The sequence below is a fragment of the Suricata suricatta genome, chromosome 15 (genome assembly GCF_006229205.1).
Source record: "Suricata suricatta isolate VVHF042 chromosome 15, meerkat_22Aug2017_6uvM2_HiC, whole genome shotgun sequence".
Taxonomy (NCBI): domain Eukaryota; kingdom Metazoa; phylum Chordata; class Mammalia; order Carnivora; family Herpestidae; genus Suricata; species Suricata suricatta.
Genome location: NC_043714.1, coordinates 6,830,428 through 6,846,731, shown reverse-complemented (window position 1 = coordinate 6,846,731; position 16,304 = coordinate 6,830,428). Strand labels below are relative to the sequence as shown.

The 16,304-nt window shown below is 43.3% G+C and overlaps 1 protein-coding gene and 1 long non-coding RNA gene across 7 annotated transcripts in view; one reads left to right on the top strand and one right to left on the bottom strand.

The window, feature by feature from the left end:
• The window catches only part of XKR4 (XK related 4), a 411,991-nt gene extending 410,205 nt beyond the window's left edge, over positions 1-1,786 (bottom strand). The window contains exons 1-2 of the mRNA XM_029924011.1: positions 1,731-1,786; positions 3-1,085 (exon numbers count right to left, since the gene is read on the bottom strand). Of these exons, the coding sequence (XP_029779871.1) occupies positions 3-1,085; positions 1,731-1,786 (1,139 nt within the window). The remainder of the gene's footprint in view (positions 1-2; positions 1,086-1,730) is intronic.
• A 3,561-nt stretch (positions 1,787-5,347) lies between these two features.
• LOC115279074 overlaps positions 5,348-16,304 on the top strand; it is a 32,838-nt gene continuing 21,881 nt past the window's right edge. For 4 of the 6 annotated variants that reach the window (XR_003903189.1, XR_003903186.1, XR_003903188.1 and 1 more), the window contains exons 1-7: positions 5,348-5,508; positions 7,760-7,894; positions 8,898-9,093; positions 9,756-9,915; positions 10,648-10,764; positions 11,125-11,260; positions 14,946-14,995. This is a non-coding gene — a long non-coding RNA (uncharacterized LOC115279074). Of the gene's footprint in view, positions 5,556-7,759; positions 7,895-8,897; positions 9,094-9,755; positions 9,916-10,647; positions 10,765-11,124; positions 11,261-14,945; positions 14,996-16,304 lie in introns of all 6 variants that reach the window. The other 2 variants (XR_003903185.1, XR_003903187.1) reach the window with 2 other exon arrangements.

Sequence of the window (16,304 nt, the reverse complement as noted above, 5' to 3'; positions counted from 1 at the left end):
GCGGCTGCCGCCCGAGCCGCCGCCGCCGCCAGCAGCAGGAGCAGCAGCGGCCGCCTCGGCGCTCCTCGGACCTGCACATTCCTCTCCTCCCCTCGTGCGCGCTCCCTCCTCCCGCTTCCTCTCCTCCACCAGCTGACTCCGAGGGAGAGGATGACCTCATCCCTTCTCTTCCAGCTGCCGCCGCTCCCACCCCGGCTCGGGAGGGGCGAGGGAGGAGGAGGGCCCCGGAGGAGGGGCCGGGACCGAAACTCGCGGCTGCGGTGGGGGGTGGGCGGCCGGCCGGTCCCGGGGGCCGGGAGCAGGGGCCGAGAGGTCGAAGAGGGACGGCCGAGGGCCCCCAGCTCACAGGATTTCGGGGAACGCTGGGTGGATTTGAGCGACACAGGGGGAGGGGCAGGGGGGCGCCGAGAGGAGGGGTCTCGGCCTCCAGCCCTGGCGGAGGTCGAAGAAGAGTGGGCACGGGCGGGCGTGGCGGCGGCGAGGGCTCGGGGGCGCAGGCCTCTTTGTATTGCGCTCTGATGTGCGGGTACCTGGACCAGGGCTGGGTGTGCAGCTGGGTCTGGCGACCGTTTGGGAGACGGGGTGTAACTCGGACAGGAGGGCCCCGAACGCTGGCAGCGGCGGTGGGTGTGCCCGGCCTTGGGAGAGCCGAGAAGGGAGAGGGCGTGCAGGGCCGGCAGAGGCGCCGAGAGGAGCGCGGAACAGCGGCCCCCGGAGTGCTGCGGTGGGTGGGCGGGTCCGCCGGGAGCCCCAGCCCGCGCCCTCGGGGGAGAGTGCGGGCAGAGCTTCTCCGGTGCACCCCAGCCGGGAGGCAAGGAGGCGGCCCCGCACCCTCTGCGACCCAAGCCCACGCTGCCCGGCCGGCACGCCCCACGCGCTCTCCGCCGCCTGGCAGCTGGCGAGCCTGGGGGAGCGGTGAGCCCGGCGGCCGCCCTCCACCCTCTCCTCCCCCGGGAGGGCAGCGCAGCACCCCTGGCGGCTGCTCGCGGCGCCGCGGGGAAGCGGGGCGGGGCAGGCCAACCCGGGAAACGGTGTACCGGCCGGCGGGTCGGGAGTGGCGGAGCCGCGAGTTGGCGCCACCTCCCCTGCTCCAAAACTAGAATCCCCTTTTCTTAAAGCTGTAGGAGTTACGGACGTGAGGCGTGGTCCCACTGCTCCAGAAATGATTCGAACAAATGAAATCCGTGATGCGAGTGGTTCGCCAGACGAAAAATGAAGAGCATATAGGATAATTGGGAGCTTGAAAAACTCCTTAAAAATCCAGTACATGTACGATCTTAATTTAAAAAAAAAAAAAAACGAGAAAACTTAGTCTGATTTGTCTCACTTAACTTTTGCAGTGTAAGTGACAGAGGGTGTAATTCTTTAATTACACTGTGACTCACATGTTTTAAGACCAGAGGGAAGTGAGGCAACACGTGTTACACTGCCATTAAGAGCACCAGTTGTGGTCTTCTAAATCTGGAGGCAAAACATAACACCCTCCTCTCCTCTCCCCGTTGTAGACACCAGGCTCGGCTTGAACTAGTGTGTGTGCCATTCTTAATTAGTAGCATCGTGAAGGAGAAGTGCAGGGGGAAAAATCTCTGCGTGTAGAAATAGCCACACCGGGCGTCTGGTGCTTTGGCTCATCTGCTGTTTTTGCACCAAGGTGGACAAGTGGAATTCGCCCCGCCCCTGGATGCGGCCTCCTTTATTCTTACAGACTGGCGCCCTGGGCATTGCCTTACTTGGACTTTCCTGACTGTGTGGCCGGAGGGTGTTGGGCCACGTAGCCCATAAGCATTACCTGGCATGTACAAAGCCGTGATGCCTTGCAAAAGTCATGGCCAAGTGGTGAATAAAGGTCAATGCAGTATCACTGAGCAAATTAGAATGCCAGGCAAAGGGCGTATTTTTAAATCTAGCCTTCAACTTGGATCCTCCTGGAGTAAAAACATCCTCTTTAGAACAACCCTCTGGTGCTATTTCCCCAGGGTCCCAATCTAAGATTCCATCTCCATGGCGCTTTGGCTGGTCTTACCGGGTGCAGAACCACTGGGGAGAAGTATGATCTCTTAGGTGACTGGGTGCTAAGCGATGGAGTGTATTCTAGGTCAAACGCGGTGCCTGAAAACTGTACCAGATGTGAAAAGGCCCTGCAGAGTATCTGAGCTTCTCAAGGCCTGGAGCTGCCTGAGGTTCCTTTAGAGCAGGGGTTGTTCTTATTCAGTTGTTTTGGGAGCACCTAGCACAGCACCTGCACAGACTATTTGCTCAGTAAATTACAGTTGAATGAATGCATGCATTTATAGAAAGAACATTCCATAACAGGAAGAATGCTACATTCTGTGCTATGTTCCCATGGAAACATAGGAATTATGAGACTTACCCTGTTAGTTCTAAGAAAGAAATAACTAGTAATGGCTTCCTTAATAACACATTTACTCAAGGCTGTCTAGACCCTTTTTAAAAGTTTCTGTCTGGACCTTCTCTGGAAATGATAGCAGAAGTTAGTGAAAGGAGTACAAGTAGGGATCAGAAGATGAGCGTTCCCATCCTGGCTCTGCTGCTTACTGGCCCCAGGATCTGGGCAAATTGCTTAATACACAGGATTAATATGAGGATTAGATGAGATAATGCATATTACTGGGCTTTGTATACAATATTGTCCTCAAGAGTCTCTAATCCCGTAAGTCTATTATTCACATTTCAGGACAAGGATTTTAATATCACCGGCTCTATCATAATCATTGCACTTGTCAAGGCTGATGGACATAATGGTTAAGCACTCAGAGTTTAGACTCAGACAGAGGCGCCCTTGGGCATGTTATTTAACCTCCCTGGCTCTCATGTTTATCATTTGTAAAGTAGGGATGATAATAGTCTCTAATATCCAGTGTTGTTTCCAGGAATAAATGAAATGATACATGTAAGCTAGCACTGCGTCCAGTGTCCAACACATTCAAACGCTAAATATACAGCATCCTGTTAATATTCTTCATGTTGCTTCCACGCCCTCATGGGTTTTTTTCTTCATTTAATGTTTATTTATTTTTGAGAGAGAGACAAAGACAGAACACAAGCAGGGAAGGGGCAGAGAGAAAGAGAGACACAGAATCTGAAACAGGCTCCAGGCTCTGAGCTGTCAGCACAGAGCCCAACAGGGGGTTTGAACTCACAAACCACAAGATCATGACCTGAGCAGAAGTCGGGCACTCAACCAACTGAACCACCCAGGCGCCCTTTCCACTCCCTCATGATTCCTGGTTTAACTCTAAAACTTAATGTTCAGCTTGTCAACTCTCCCAAAAATTAGATTTCTGCATCAGAATCCTTTGGTTTTTAATGCAGGTTGCTGGCCTATCTGTACTCTAATCTCTCCCTCAATGATCTGATCTTCCGCTTTATCTCAGAAGTTCACCTCCATTGTAATCTAAACCATGCAAGCATCCCACTGTGGTCAATCCCTCCTACATGATTAACTTGCTCCCTGAGACACCCTTGGATTCCTTTCTACTTCATTTTCATGCCCTGAACGTGATCCTGCCTGCACTTTTTTCCTTACAGAGCTGAACTTCATGTCAGCCACCATCAGCCCTGCCTCAAACACATCCTCATTTCTGTTGTCCCTCCTACTCAACCCAACACCAAGCCTGTTTAAACCCTGGTCTCCACCAGCTGGGAGCCTGAGTTCCTCCAGCCAGTGGTGGCTAGAGGAAGGTGCAGCCAGGCTGACTGAGCTCCCTCTTAAATCACAATAAGCCTGCAGGGGACTCTGGGCTCAGCATCACACTGTGCCTTGACTTGTCCGTCTTTTTTCCTACTCTTTGAAATCATTATTTCCTTTTCTATTTTCCCTTCTCACACTTTGAGCACCTCTTTCCTCACCCTCAATCTCAGCCGATGCTTCCCATTTGGCTGAGAAAAATGAAGCAATCGGACCAGAACCCACAAAGCTCTCGGTACCTCCCTGCCCACCCACCAGCATTTGTACCAAGTGCTCAGCCTCCTGCCTGTACTGGGAGACCCCACTTGCTCACCAGCTCCTGTCCCTTCTCACTGCTCAGGAGCACAATTCAAGGCTAATTTCAACAATCATTGATTTTCTCTCTGCTGGATCATTCTAGTTGGCATACAAGCCATGATCTTATTTATCCACTAGTTGAAAAACAAAGCAAAACCAAAAAACAAAACACACACACACCCCAAAACTTTTTAAAATTCCAGTGCCCTTTTAGCCACCACTAAGTCTCCCTAAAACCTTTCATACAAAGTTTCTCTAGAGATACCTAACCTGGCTTTCTTCAGTTCCTCTCCTCCTAACCTCTTGCGCTCAGATTAACCCAGAACGGCTCCATAAAACCAAGTGCACACTGTCTATCTGTATTTTCCTGAACATCCTGCTTCTTGTCTTACTCAGACCCTCTGACAGCATTGACCTCCCTACTCATTGAAATATAGTCTTCACGTGGCTTTCACTGTACCACATACTCTTGGTTTTTTCCTTCTCCAAGCCTGCCTCTCTGCTAATTCTGGGTCCTCTGCTAATTCTTTCTCATTTCCTCTATCTTTAAATAGGCTCAGTCCTCAAATCTTTCTCTGTGTACTCTTGCTCCCTCGATAATTTCATGAACTCTGATGTTTTAAAATACCATCTATATAGTGATGACTCCCCTTTTATTTCTCCAGGCTGGCTGTGCCCTAACCGCCTGAATACATCAAATCGCTTTCTCAACGTCTGTACTCGGATGCCTAATGGACATCTCAAATTTAAATAGTCTGAAATTGCACTTCAATTCCTCCCACACCCCTCAAAATCTGTTCCTCCTTCCTCATTTCAGTTAATGGAAACTCTTTCCTTTTGTTTCTCAAATCAAAGAATTGTAGAGTCATTCTTGGCCACTTCTTTCTCTTAGACCTTCTATCTAATTTGCCAGAAAACATGTTTGGCTCTACATTCAAAATCTATTTTTATTTGACCATTTCTCACCATCTTCCCTGATGCCACTTTGATTAGATTCATGATTATCTTCCCCCCACCCCCCCACCCCCACCCCTGGATTCCTGCCTCCCTCCCCGTCTTCCTGTCTCCCTCCCTTGCTTCCCTATAGTCACCATGGCAGTCAGAGTGATCCTTCAGATAAGCAAGCCAGGTCATGCTATGCATGGATTCACATCAGTATTGGCTACATAATTTGTGGGACCCCGTACAGAAGGATAATGCCAGACCCTGGCCAGGGGCAAGGAAGCCAGTCTCTTTTCCCATGAACCTCTGCTTCACCCCATAGTGACCAAACAATCCTGAAGAGATTACAGCCTTCACACTGGGACACGCCCAGTGCCTGGATCCTCAGTGGGCAGGACACCCCTGCTGAATACTCCTGAAGCTGCCAGCCTGAGAAGGAGAGGGCCATCATCTTGCCTCCCCCCTGAAATACCATGGAGCATACACCTGACCCCAACACTCCCCACTTCTGTACCCAGGGCTCCCAGAAGATGGAGGATGACAACATGAATGGGACACAAGTGAGAGTGTGGAGTGGGGGGTCAGGCAGGTAGAGCTCCAGGAGGTGGTGAGTGGGTAGCAGAGAATCCATATTAGGGAGGCAGGGAGGCCTCTTGTGGCAGGGACTTCATTTTTGGATCAGAATTCACTTAAAAAACACAGATTCAAAGAGCAAAAGATGCCAAATGCAATGCGTTAAGGTGCACGGCCCTTGTAAGCATGGAGCCCTGGGCACCTGCACTGGTCACACACTCAGGAAGTCAGCCCTAACTTGTATTTGTCCAACATCTTCTCATCTTTCACTGCATAAGAAGCGTTTTCGCACTGTCATGCAAATCCATACATAGTCTGACTCCTGGGCCACCAGTGTCCTTCTCATCCATTCCCTCCCTCCACTCCATCTACACAGTTCTCCTTATGAACCTTAAATACACCTGGAAGGTTACTGCCCAAATTCTTTGCATATGCTCTTCATTCTTTCTGGGATGCTTTTTTCCAAGTATCCGTAAGGTTTGTTTCATTTTCTTTAAATCTTCACTCTAAATCCTCACTCATGAGATGCTTCACCTCCAACTTGGGCAACCTCAATTTGAACAGAAGTCCTCTCTTCACCTTACTTACACACTTAGTGCCTCCATCCAGGCCAAGAGAAAGAGGCCTGACTCTTTTGTTTGTTTACTTAAGGCCCATACACAAAATTCTGATTTCAAACTCAAGGTTCTACCTTGTTCTATGGCAGCTAGCATGGGCACAGGATAACCTCCCCATTGTGCAGAGGGCCCCCACACTTATCTGGAGGTACTGAGCTTATCCTATAGATTCCAATGCAGAAGCTATATCAGAATACGCATTAATGTTAATATTTGCCAAAGGTTCATATCAGGTGAAGGTGGGAAGCAAATTTTATTAGGGTCTTTGTTAGTATGTTTCTATTTTTTTAAATATTTATTTATTTATTTTGAGAGAGAGAGAGAATTCCAAGTGGGGTCCACACTGTCTGCACAGAGCCTGATACGGAGCTCCATCTCACAGATTATGAGATCATCACCTGAGTGGAGATCTAGCCAGATGTTTAACCAACTGAGCCACCCAGGCGCCCCTATTTCTATTTTTTAAATATTTGATCCAACTTTAGAGAGGGACTATATGACTCAGGAGCTCTCTCCTGAGGTAGGTAGTAAAACATAGTCAATATTAAATATTTTGATTCAACATATTTGACCTTGAAAAGATCGAGATGAATTAAAGAAGACCCAGCTGTCCCCTATTGTCAGCCAGGAAAATCTGTCGTTCAACACTAACCAAACAAAGGATTCCACTTGGGTATGGAATAGACTGAATATTTGTCACCACTGGTCTATGGTGCTTTGTCAGGACAGCCTGAATAGACTGAGACAGGGTGATTATCCACACTCACACTCTTCTCTTGTATTTTTGTTGACCAATAAACTTTGGGGGAAAAAAAAGTTAACCTTGTATTCCTGAAGAAGTAACTGAATTCTACTGAGACAGGTGTCTTGTTGAATACGCTGGTGTTATATGTCCCAGGACCCTTCTCTGGGGTCCATCCAGGGAACTACCCAATTGAAGATTTTTCACTTAAAGTATCAACCATAATTCTGAGAAGACTGTACAGCTTCACATCCAGTCATTTCAGATTAGCAAAGAAATATCCTCTGGGGATATTTTAAGAGTTGGGAGGAGCCCATCATAATGGAGCTATTTGCTGTAACTTGTTGGCCAGAGATCCGTCTTATGTGCCAGCACACCCTTCACTGCACCATCCCAGATGTGGAGACATCTCCTCTTTTTTCTGGACCACACCCTTGCACCACCACAAGACCCATTTTCCTAACTCTTGTCCATTCTTCAGGCTTCCATTTAAATGAGTAGAGTAACACATAGTTTCTTTAATGTAAGAAGGAAAAGAAAGAAAAAGTTTATAACCATGAGGAAACAAAATTATCTCATACTCTATGTTTTTCAAACACTATGGCCTTATTATGACCTCATGACACATTTGAAAAAGAATGCAGACAGCACACAGCTATTTGAAAAAAAAAAATGAGATCTTGAGAGTTTGAAAGACTACAGGGTAAATTAAGAAGATGTGTTTATCCCTCAAAACTATAGGGACTCGAACCATTTAAAGTAAAAGAGGCATGACATTTTGCATTTTAGGATGAGCATTCTAGTAGCAGAGTGGAGAATTAGATCTTATATAAGACCCTTTATGATTCATGAGATACCACTAATCTTCCGTGTATATAGTCTGTTCCCAGAGCCTGACACCGTGTCTGCCACATTAACAGACATTTGGTAAATATTCTGGGAAAAGGTTTCCAAGACAAAGAATCTGTACCTCTTCTGAAGGCCAGGAGAACTATGCCTATGATTGTCCAAAAGGTAAGATTCCAAAAGCAGAAAGTCATCTGAAATGCTCAAAACTAAAAAAAAAACTAGAGCAGTACCATGGAATTTAAAGTTTAGAAATAAGTTGGGGAATGAACAGATTAACGTTAAGGGATACAAGTACCAAAAATGATCATTATAGGAATGTGGAAGGTTGAAGTGCCCCTATATTTTAATTTCCAGATGAGCATAGCAACACCAGCTGATGAAAAGAAAATACAACAGGATGCAATTTAGGGTCTAAAATGAAGTGTCATTTTTTAGTGTTGAGAGAGAGAGAGAGAGAGAGAGAGAGAGAGAGAGTCTTAAGCAGTCTCCACGTTTAGCATGTGGAGCCTGACCCTACAACCCTGAAATCATGACCTGAACCAAAATAAAGAGTTGGACACTCAACTGACTGAGCCTCCCAGGCACTCGTAAAATGAAGTATCTTAATTGCTGGGGGCACAGGGTTAGATTTGTTGCAGAAAGAAAGAGAGAGCCCTGGGTTTCTTTCTACACTTCATAATAGCCTCTGACAAGTGTGCTTTGTTTCTGAAGTATTTTCATGAGAAATTTAAGTGTTAAAATGTATTTTATTATAAGAAGAAACAAGATAAGTGGTGATTAGGTGACAAAGTCCTCAAGCTAGCCAATAAAATTTTGCTTACCGCTGCCATATTTAAAATGTACATTTGTAATGAAAAAAAACCAGAAAACATGTAGTTTCCATTCTGCACTTAAGACAAATTTTTAAATTAGTATAGTCTTGAATAAGAAAGGGTTTTATTTATATTAAGTGCTGGTACTTGAGAGAAAAGTAGGAGAATTAAAAAGTATATTAGTTTGAAAAGTGTATATAACTTCCACCCCTAGGGTGACCAGTATTTGGTGACTTGCTGCCAAACAGGGGATTATGGGAAGGTTGGGGAGTGGTTTTCTGGTGGGAGAATGTGGCAAACATTCTCTTGGCCAGGTGATCTAGGTCAGAATCCACAATGATAGGTCATGTTGATAGCAGGTACTCCTAAAAAATGGGATGAGACCTTCTCCTCTGTGATCTTCTCCCAAACATACAACTCCAGTTTAAACATGAAGAAATCACCAGACACATCCTAACAGGAACATTCTACAAAATACCCAATGAGTACTAATCAAAAATGAGAAAAGTTTGAGACACTGTCACAGCCAGGAGGAAGCTACGGAAATGCTGAGTAAGTGAAACGCGGTATCCAAGATGGCACCCTGGATCAGGCATTAGGGGATAAGTCAGTGCAATTCAAATAAAGTCTGAAGTTTTGCTAATAGTAATGTATCAATGTTGGTTTCTTTGTTATGACGAGTGTAACGCACTAATGTAAGATGTTAACAACGGGGGAAACTGAGTGAGGGGTAGATACAGGAAGTCTCAATGACGTCTCTGTAACTTTTCTGAAAACCTAAAACTAGGCTAGAAAAAACACATTTTCCCTTATACCAAGTATAAAAAGGGAGTTTGATAAAAATGTTGAAGGAGACCCTCCCACTCTCAAGAGTATTAGAAATTGATGGCAAGGATTTTTTATTCCAATTTCACTTCAAGACATATAGTCTTTGTTTTCTGGAATGCAGATACATCAGTAGCATTTTTCTTAATATAGGACTTTAGGGATGTAGAGGATAAGAAACAAAATTCATGTAAGACCAGGGGAGTATGTGAGAAAGGAGAGGGGCAAGATTTTTGTGAGGGCTCAGTTGGAATTTGGAAGAGAGCTAAGAGAAATGAAAAGAGCAAGAATGTTGTAATAAAGAGATGAAATTGCAAAATGAGGCAAAGGAGTTGAGTGACCATAGTGTGGTGCAGCCACAGAATTATATATATAATTTTGTTTTCCAGTGAGAGTGCCCTTCCTTATACAAGACAGAAAGGACACACAGAAACACAAAGGAAAAGGCAACATGGGAAGACAGACGTTGGAGTGATGGGGCCCCAAGTAAAGGTCACGAGGAGCCATCAGAAGCTGGAAGAAGCAAGAAAGGATCCTCCAGTCTGAGAGGTCTGAGGAGACATAGCCCTGCTAACCCCTTGATTTCAGACTTCTGTCCTCCACAACTATAAGAATCAATTTCTGTTATTTTAAGACATCCACTTGAAGGTAACTGTAATGGCATCTCTATGAAAATAATGCACACATCTACCAAAAATGTGCAGAAATGAGGTGATATTAATAGAATTATATTACTACCTGCTTTTTTGGATTCATCGTGAAATTGTTTGTTTCCCTCATTCCAGGTGTCAGAACCTGGAATTAATTTTCTTTTAGCCTCTTGCACTTATTGGTCCACATGATGAGATGCACATTTGGCCAAATAAGTGTTTGCATGTTTGCAGAGGAAAAGAAAAAAAAAATTGGAACAAAAGAATGCCGGAGCCGCTCAAACTGCCCGCAGTTTGAAGAACTGACGACACCGGGATTCGTTGCAGAGACTTTTATTGGTTCTTTTCTTCCTTCTTCCTCCTTCCCCCTCCCCGTTGCTTGCTCCCCCATATATACCTGCCTCCCAGGCTGCGCGGCAGCTCATGATAGGCTGGCAGAGGCAGGGCTGACCCATTCCATGGCCTCGCATTGGTCGCTCACTCATCGCGGTATCTGGCAGGGGGGGGGGGGGCGGGAGCACTAGAGGCCGGCAGGCCGTACCTCGCCATGTGCTCGGGCAGGGTCTTGCATCCGCCTCCTACAAAAGAAGGCAAGAGCACATTAAAGATGAGAAAACTATTATTTTAACAGAAAGAGGAGTGCAAGTGGGTGTGTGCAGGTGCACGAAGGTAAATGGACATCATGCCCATCACTGTACTCAAATCAGAGCCATAAAACACATTGGAGGAAAAGTGACTTCCTTGATAGGTAAGTGTCTATATGAAGCATACACTTTCAGTGCCAACCATATTATTAGATACGGCATCCTTATTTTATCTAGTAACAAGCTTTTTATGATATCTTTGGCAGGTCCTTTAAGGTAGGAAAAATGTTTTTGCATGAAGTAATCCCTATCTGTATTTTATAGAATGGTGAGAAATCTAATCTTTATTGGAAGTACTTTTGTATAAAAAAGTAACATGTAAGATAGACTTTGATGATCAGCTGAAGAGGGGTCCTATAGCACATTTACAGACCTTACTTGTACGTATTTAGTATACCTTTTCCTCCCCCATCTCCTCTCCCTCTTTCTTTGGCTTCTGTTTTCTTTTCTTTTTGCACCTTCAGATAACCCAGTGAAGTTATGTACGACGCTGAGTGGACCTAGCTCAATGGGAAGAAATAACTCCGTTTTGAGATTTTGTCTTCTAATCATCCTGGGTGCCAAGTCAAATTATCTCTGACCTTCAATTATAATTTCTTTGTAAGGAAAAATATTAAAATAAAATATTAAGAAGAAGTTAATAATATTAAAATAAATAAGAGTATTTTTAAAGTTTTTATTTAAATTCCAGTTAGTTAACATACAGTGTAATAATAGTTTCAAGTGTACGATTTAGTGATTCAACAATTCCATACATCACTTGGTGCTCATCACCAGTGCCCTCCTTAATCCCCATCACCCATCCCCCCGCCTGCCTCCCCCCTGGTAACCATCAGTTTATTCTCTATAGCTAAAAGTCTTGGTTCACCAAGAGAGTATTTTTAATATTAATATGAAACTGGAATTTTAATGAAGTAACATCAATGGCTTTTAAAAAGAATACTGATTATGAAATAATTCACAAAGTTGAATCTAACTCTAATTCATGGTTAAACCAAAATAAAGATCAATTGAATTCAAATTCAAGAAAATCAATCTCCTTAAAATTCTTTCTGCTTTTTTGAGTCACTCTTCTGCATGGTTCTGAAAACACAGAAGTTTAATAGTAGTGAAACCAAAGCATCCCTGACCTGGAAGCTAAGAGAGCTGGGTTCTAAATGCTATATTGAATAGGATTCCCCCTTTTGTTGCTGTGGTGTTTGAGGATCTTGGTTAATGGAGAAAGAGGCGGACCCAAGGTCTGGATTACAGAAATACAGGAAGTTTCTGTGACGTGATTTTTTCTAACCAGCATTCATGGGGGCAGAGATTTTAATGGTCTCTGCCCTCAGCCAAGTAATTAGTTTGGCCAAGGCTTATATGCCAGAGACACTTTGACCCGAAATACTTCCTCATCCTTTCCTAGTCTAGACTAACTCTTTCTCTGCCTTCCCTGCAGTGGCCTCTCATTGACCCAACATCACACATCTAAACCAGCAGCTTGAGAAACCACAAGGGTTTTCCAACTCTTTTCCTCCCAACTCTGCTCTGGACATCTCATCCCATATTCTTCTCGGGAGTTCTTGTCAACACCCAGAGCAAGAATGTTTACAGTGGGTCTGAGCTTATTTCATGCTTTGGAACCAAGGGAGGTTAAGACTAGCTATCTTATCCCTTGATTCCTCCATAATCAGAATCTAAGAGTCATGATGTACAACAAAATGATATATAGGTATTTAATAAAGGAGGAAATGATGTACAACAAAACAACATGTAGGTATTTAATAAAGGAGGAAATACAGAAAAATTGAATGCTAAGCCATGCCTATTGTTAAAGAACAGAGGAGTAAGTACTAACCAGCACATGCTGGCTCCACATCAGAAAGCCCAGATCACCACCAATTCTGGCCAAAGCTCCTTCTTTACTCGCCCCTTCTGTGCCACTTATTACTTGGTTAACTTGAACCATGTCCTCCAACCTTGCGGGGCTTACTCCATCCATTTATGTAACCATGAAAAAGGTGCCCTCGGTGTTTTCCACATCCTCATGCTTCATATTCATTCAGCACCTACTTGAGATGAGTTTTCCGGGGAATCAAAAATGATGCAGTAGCTCTGTCTTCTCAGGTCTATTCTTTCTAGAAACAGGCATCTGCCTGTTGACAGGAGCTAATCATCACATGTGTTGTACGAATCACCACCAAGAGTGGTCTGAATTTTTAAAATCAGTGACTTTATTAGTTCAACAAATATTCAATGCATACTTTCTGATTGCCCACAAATGTAATCTGTATAGAAGTCTGCCGGAAGTGAGCATAGTCATGCCTTAAGTGAGCACAGACTTTAGGGTCCAGCTGGCCATGATTTCATTCCGGATGGAAATTCTGGGTTTCCCCTTGGGAAAGTTGCTTCTGTGAACAACATTCTCTGAGCTCAATTTCCTTATCTGATAACAGATTGGAGATGTTACAGCCTCATTGTGTGATGGCTATGAAATTGTTACAAACATTTCAGCCAATAATGGACAGTAACTTCACACACACACACACACACACACACACACACACACACACACTAAACCAGGCCCCTGGTAGGTGAGGATAAAAAGTGGAGGGTATATGAATCATTCTTTCAAAAAGCCTTAAATCCAGCAGGGCAAATACACAGAGGATGTGTAGTAACAGAGATTGGAAAGTTTATCAGTGATACATATTACATAGACTAAGGATTCATTGCAGTATAAATTCAACCCTCTGGAATCAGGGATGGTTTTGCAGAGATGATGTTTGATGAGGATTGCTAAAGAATTACTAGGAATTCATCAGGCCAGCAGAGTGGGGAAGCGCATTCCCTGCAGAACTAGCAGAATTTCGAAGAGTAAAGAGGCATGAATCGTATGTCATGTTAACTGGAGGCAATTAAATTTCACAAGAAGATAAGTATATAGGGACATTTAAGAGAATTCTCAAAACCATGAAACTAAATGGAATAAAGTCAAGATGGCCAGTGAACTGGGTCCACTAAAATCTTCATCATTGTAATACATATGTTTCTGGTATTGATATGCAAAAATTCTGTTCCATCACACTTGCTCCCCACTACCTTTAATCATCCTCTGGATTGGATCCCTGGGCTTCTGTCATTCAAAGAGAACATAGAAGACAGATTGTGAGGTGCCCAGAGACCCCATGCTCACTTTTCTTCTCCTGTCCTGCGTCACTTCTGGCATTGGGAGCTCCCTCTGAAGTCTGAGAGGATACTGGGCCCTGTTCCAGAGGCTGTTGATTTCCTTTTTCCTAATTAAGTTTCTAATATCATTGAAAAAAAGTATGACAGCAAACTGAGGTGATTCATGCATGCCTCAGAAAGTATAAAGTTGTGGAAGGCAGTGGAAATAGGAACTCCCTATTGTTTGTCTAATAAAACTGGAAGTCATCGATGGCTTTACATTTCAATGTAACTTCTTCATAAATTATACTTAGATCTAAAATGTTCTTAATTATTCTGATAAAATGATATGACTACATATAAAAATTAAAATAAGCAACGCTGGAATAACTCTCTTTTCTCTCATACTCAAGCTTATACTACATTAAAAAAAATACCCAAACCTCAAAACAAACAAAAACACCAACGCTCTTCCAGAATTATAATAGGTATTTAATGTTTTAATGGTTCTGCTGCTTCCAAAATGCTCTAGTGTATGTTATAGATAAATTCTGGAAGCATAATAAACCACTTGTCAGGAAGAATAAAGATGTGATATCTTTTACATAAACATAAAAGTATTTGAATTCAACTGAATTAAATTGAATCATGACAAATTTTTATTTAAGGTGATGATAAACAGACCTAAGTTAGTAAAACATCCACTACAATATACAGATATTATTTTGGACAATGGGTAGATCTTAAGGAGTTGCAGAAACGTGTTCAAAATGTACGGAAGATTGGTGTGAATAATTAAGTTAAATAGCATAAAAAGCTTAGCAAACTCATTTGTCTGTTCCAATGCAGCTTTTATTTTCTAAATTTATAAAGGTGAGATCTAACTGTCTGCTTCATGTAGGAACAAAAACAAAGAGAATTGTAGTCTCCTGTGAAACAGTCCTCAGGAAGCAGATTCAAATGGAACACTTGGTTCCCTTAACTGTGCAAGAGACACACAATGAATATTGAAGTCTCCTCAAGACTTCAAAAAGTTCTTGGACTTACTGATCTGGTGTCACTTCATGAATTTGACACAGAGTATGGTTTTGAAATAGGCAAGTTCTAAACAAAATTAACATGTGCTTTCTTCACACAGATGCTGGTTTTGGTTGAGGCCCTGGTGTCATTGAGTCTAAGGAGACGGAGGTCAGTTGGACTTTGTTTTTCACAAGATTAGGTTTCCTTGGATTGGGGGCGAGAGGAGTCAAATGACTTGGGTTGGGGATGGGAGGAGTCAAATGACTACTGTGAATCAAGAAACTAGGGAGTTTACAACTTTTTTTCATAGATGGTAGGCATAGGTACTGGAAATTCTTCACAGGGAGGAAGAGGATCTGGCCAGCATGGGAGTGAGGGAAGTCAAGAATGGTTACTGCCATGGTTCTAGGATCAGCAAAAGGAATAGAAGATAAGCTCTAGACTCCTGAGTTTTGTGCTGTGCCTGAACCCTGAAAATGACCGCGTTAATAATCAATCAGCTGAAGGTCTGGAACTACTTGTTTATACCAAAGTGTTCTTGCCAAACCGTCCTTGGGGATGCTATGCTTCTAGGGTGTCAGAAACAGGTATAAAGGCCTGTAAGAGATAAGAAGTGTAAAAGAGGACAGCCCCCTTCTCTCAGGAATACTGTCTCAGTTACCATGAAGCTAGTCACAGATCTGAGTACTACAGGGAATCAGGACAGAATTCCCTCTCTTGGCTACCAGTGAAAAGGTGTGTTAACTCTTAAAATAGGACTTGGCTATGGTTGTGTTTGCCAAACAAGTAAATAAGTCAAATGAAACCGTGAGTGAAATGGACTTGTATTTTGAAATTTTTTAAAACAAAGAAACTCAAGTGCACTCACTAAGCTCGTGCTGAAAGCACACTGTAAAAATCTTTAAAGGTGCCCATGCCATAGAACAAATTATTGACAAAAGTTCGCCATTAAGAAACCTTGAGTAGGGTTCATTTTTTATTATAACGGTAAGAACTATAATATATCCAAAGTGGATGTATTCAAGTGTGTATTGTTCGAAAGGCCTCAGTTGAATAAAACTCAATACCTGTGCCATCCTACCCATCATCTAAATGTTACAGGCAACAGAGGTAATGACTTTCTTCTAGAGTAATGATAGCCAAAGGAGACAGGATCAAAGTCATCAGAGATAACTCAATAAATATGTGTCAGGATAAAAATACTTTCTTATTATTCTGTAGATCTTTTTACCCCAATGAATTTTAAAATATCCTAGTTGTTTCCTGATGTTCATGGATTTTTTGGAGTGATTTATTTACTAAAAATACTTCAGTTAAATATATATATATACACATATGGGATTATGTACATATCTACCGGCCTATCCAGGGTCTCCTGTATTAAATATCTGTATGAAGGTTACACATTTTTTAATGTTTATTTTATTTATTTTGAGAGAGAGAGAGAGAGAGAGAGAGAGAGAGAGAGAGAGGCAAT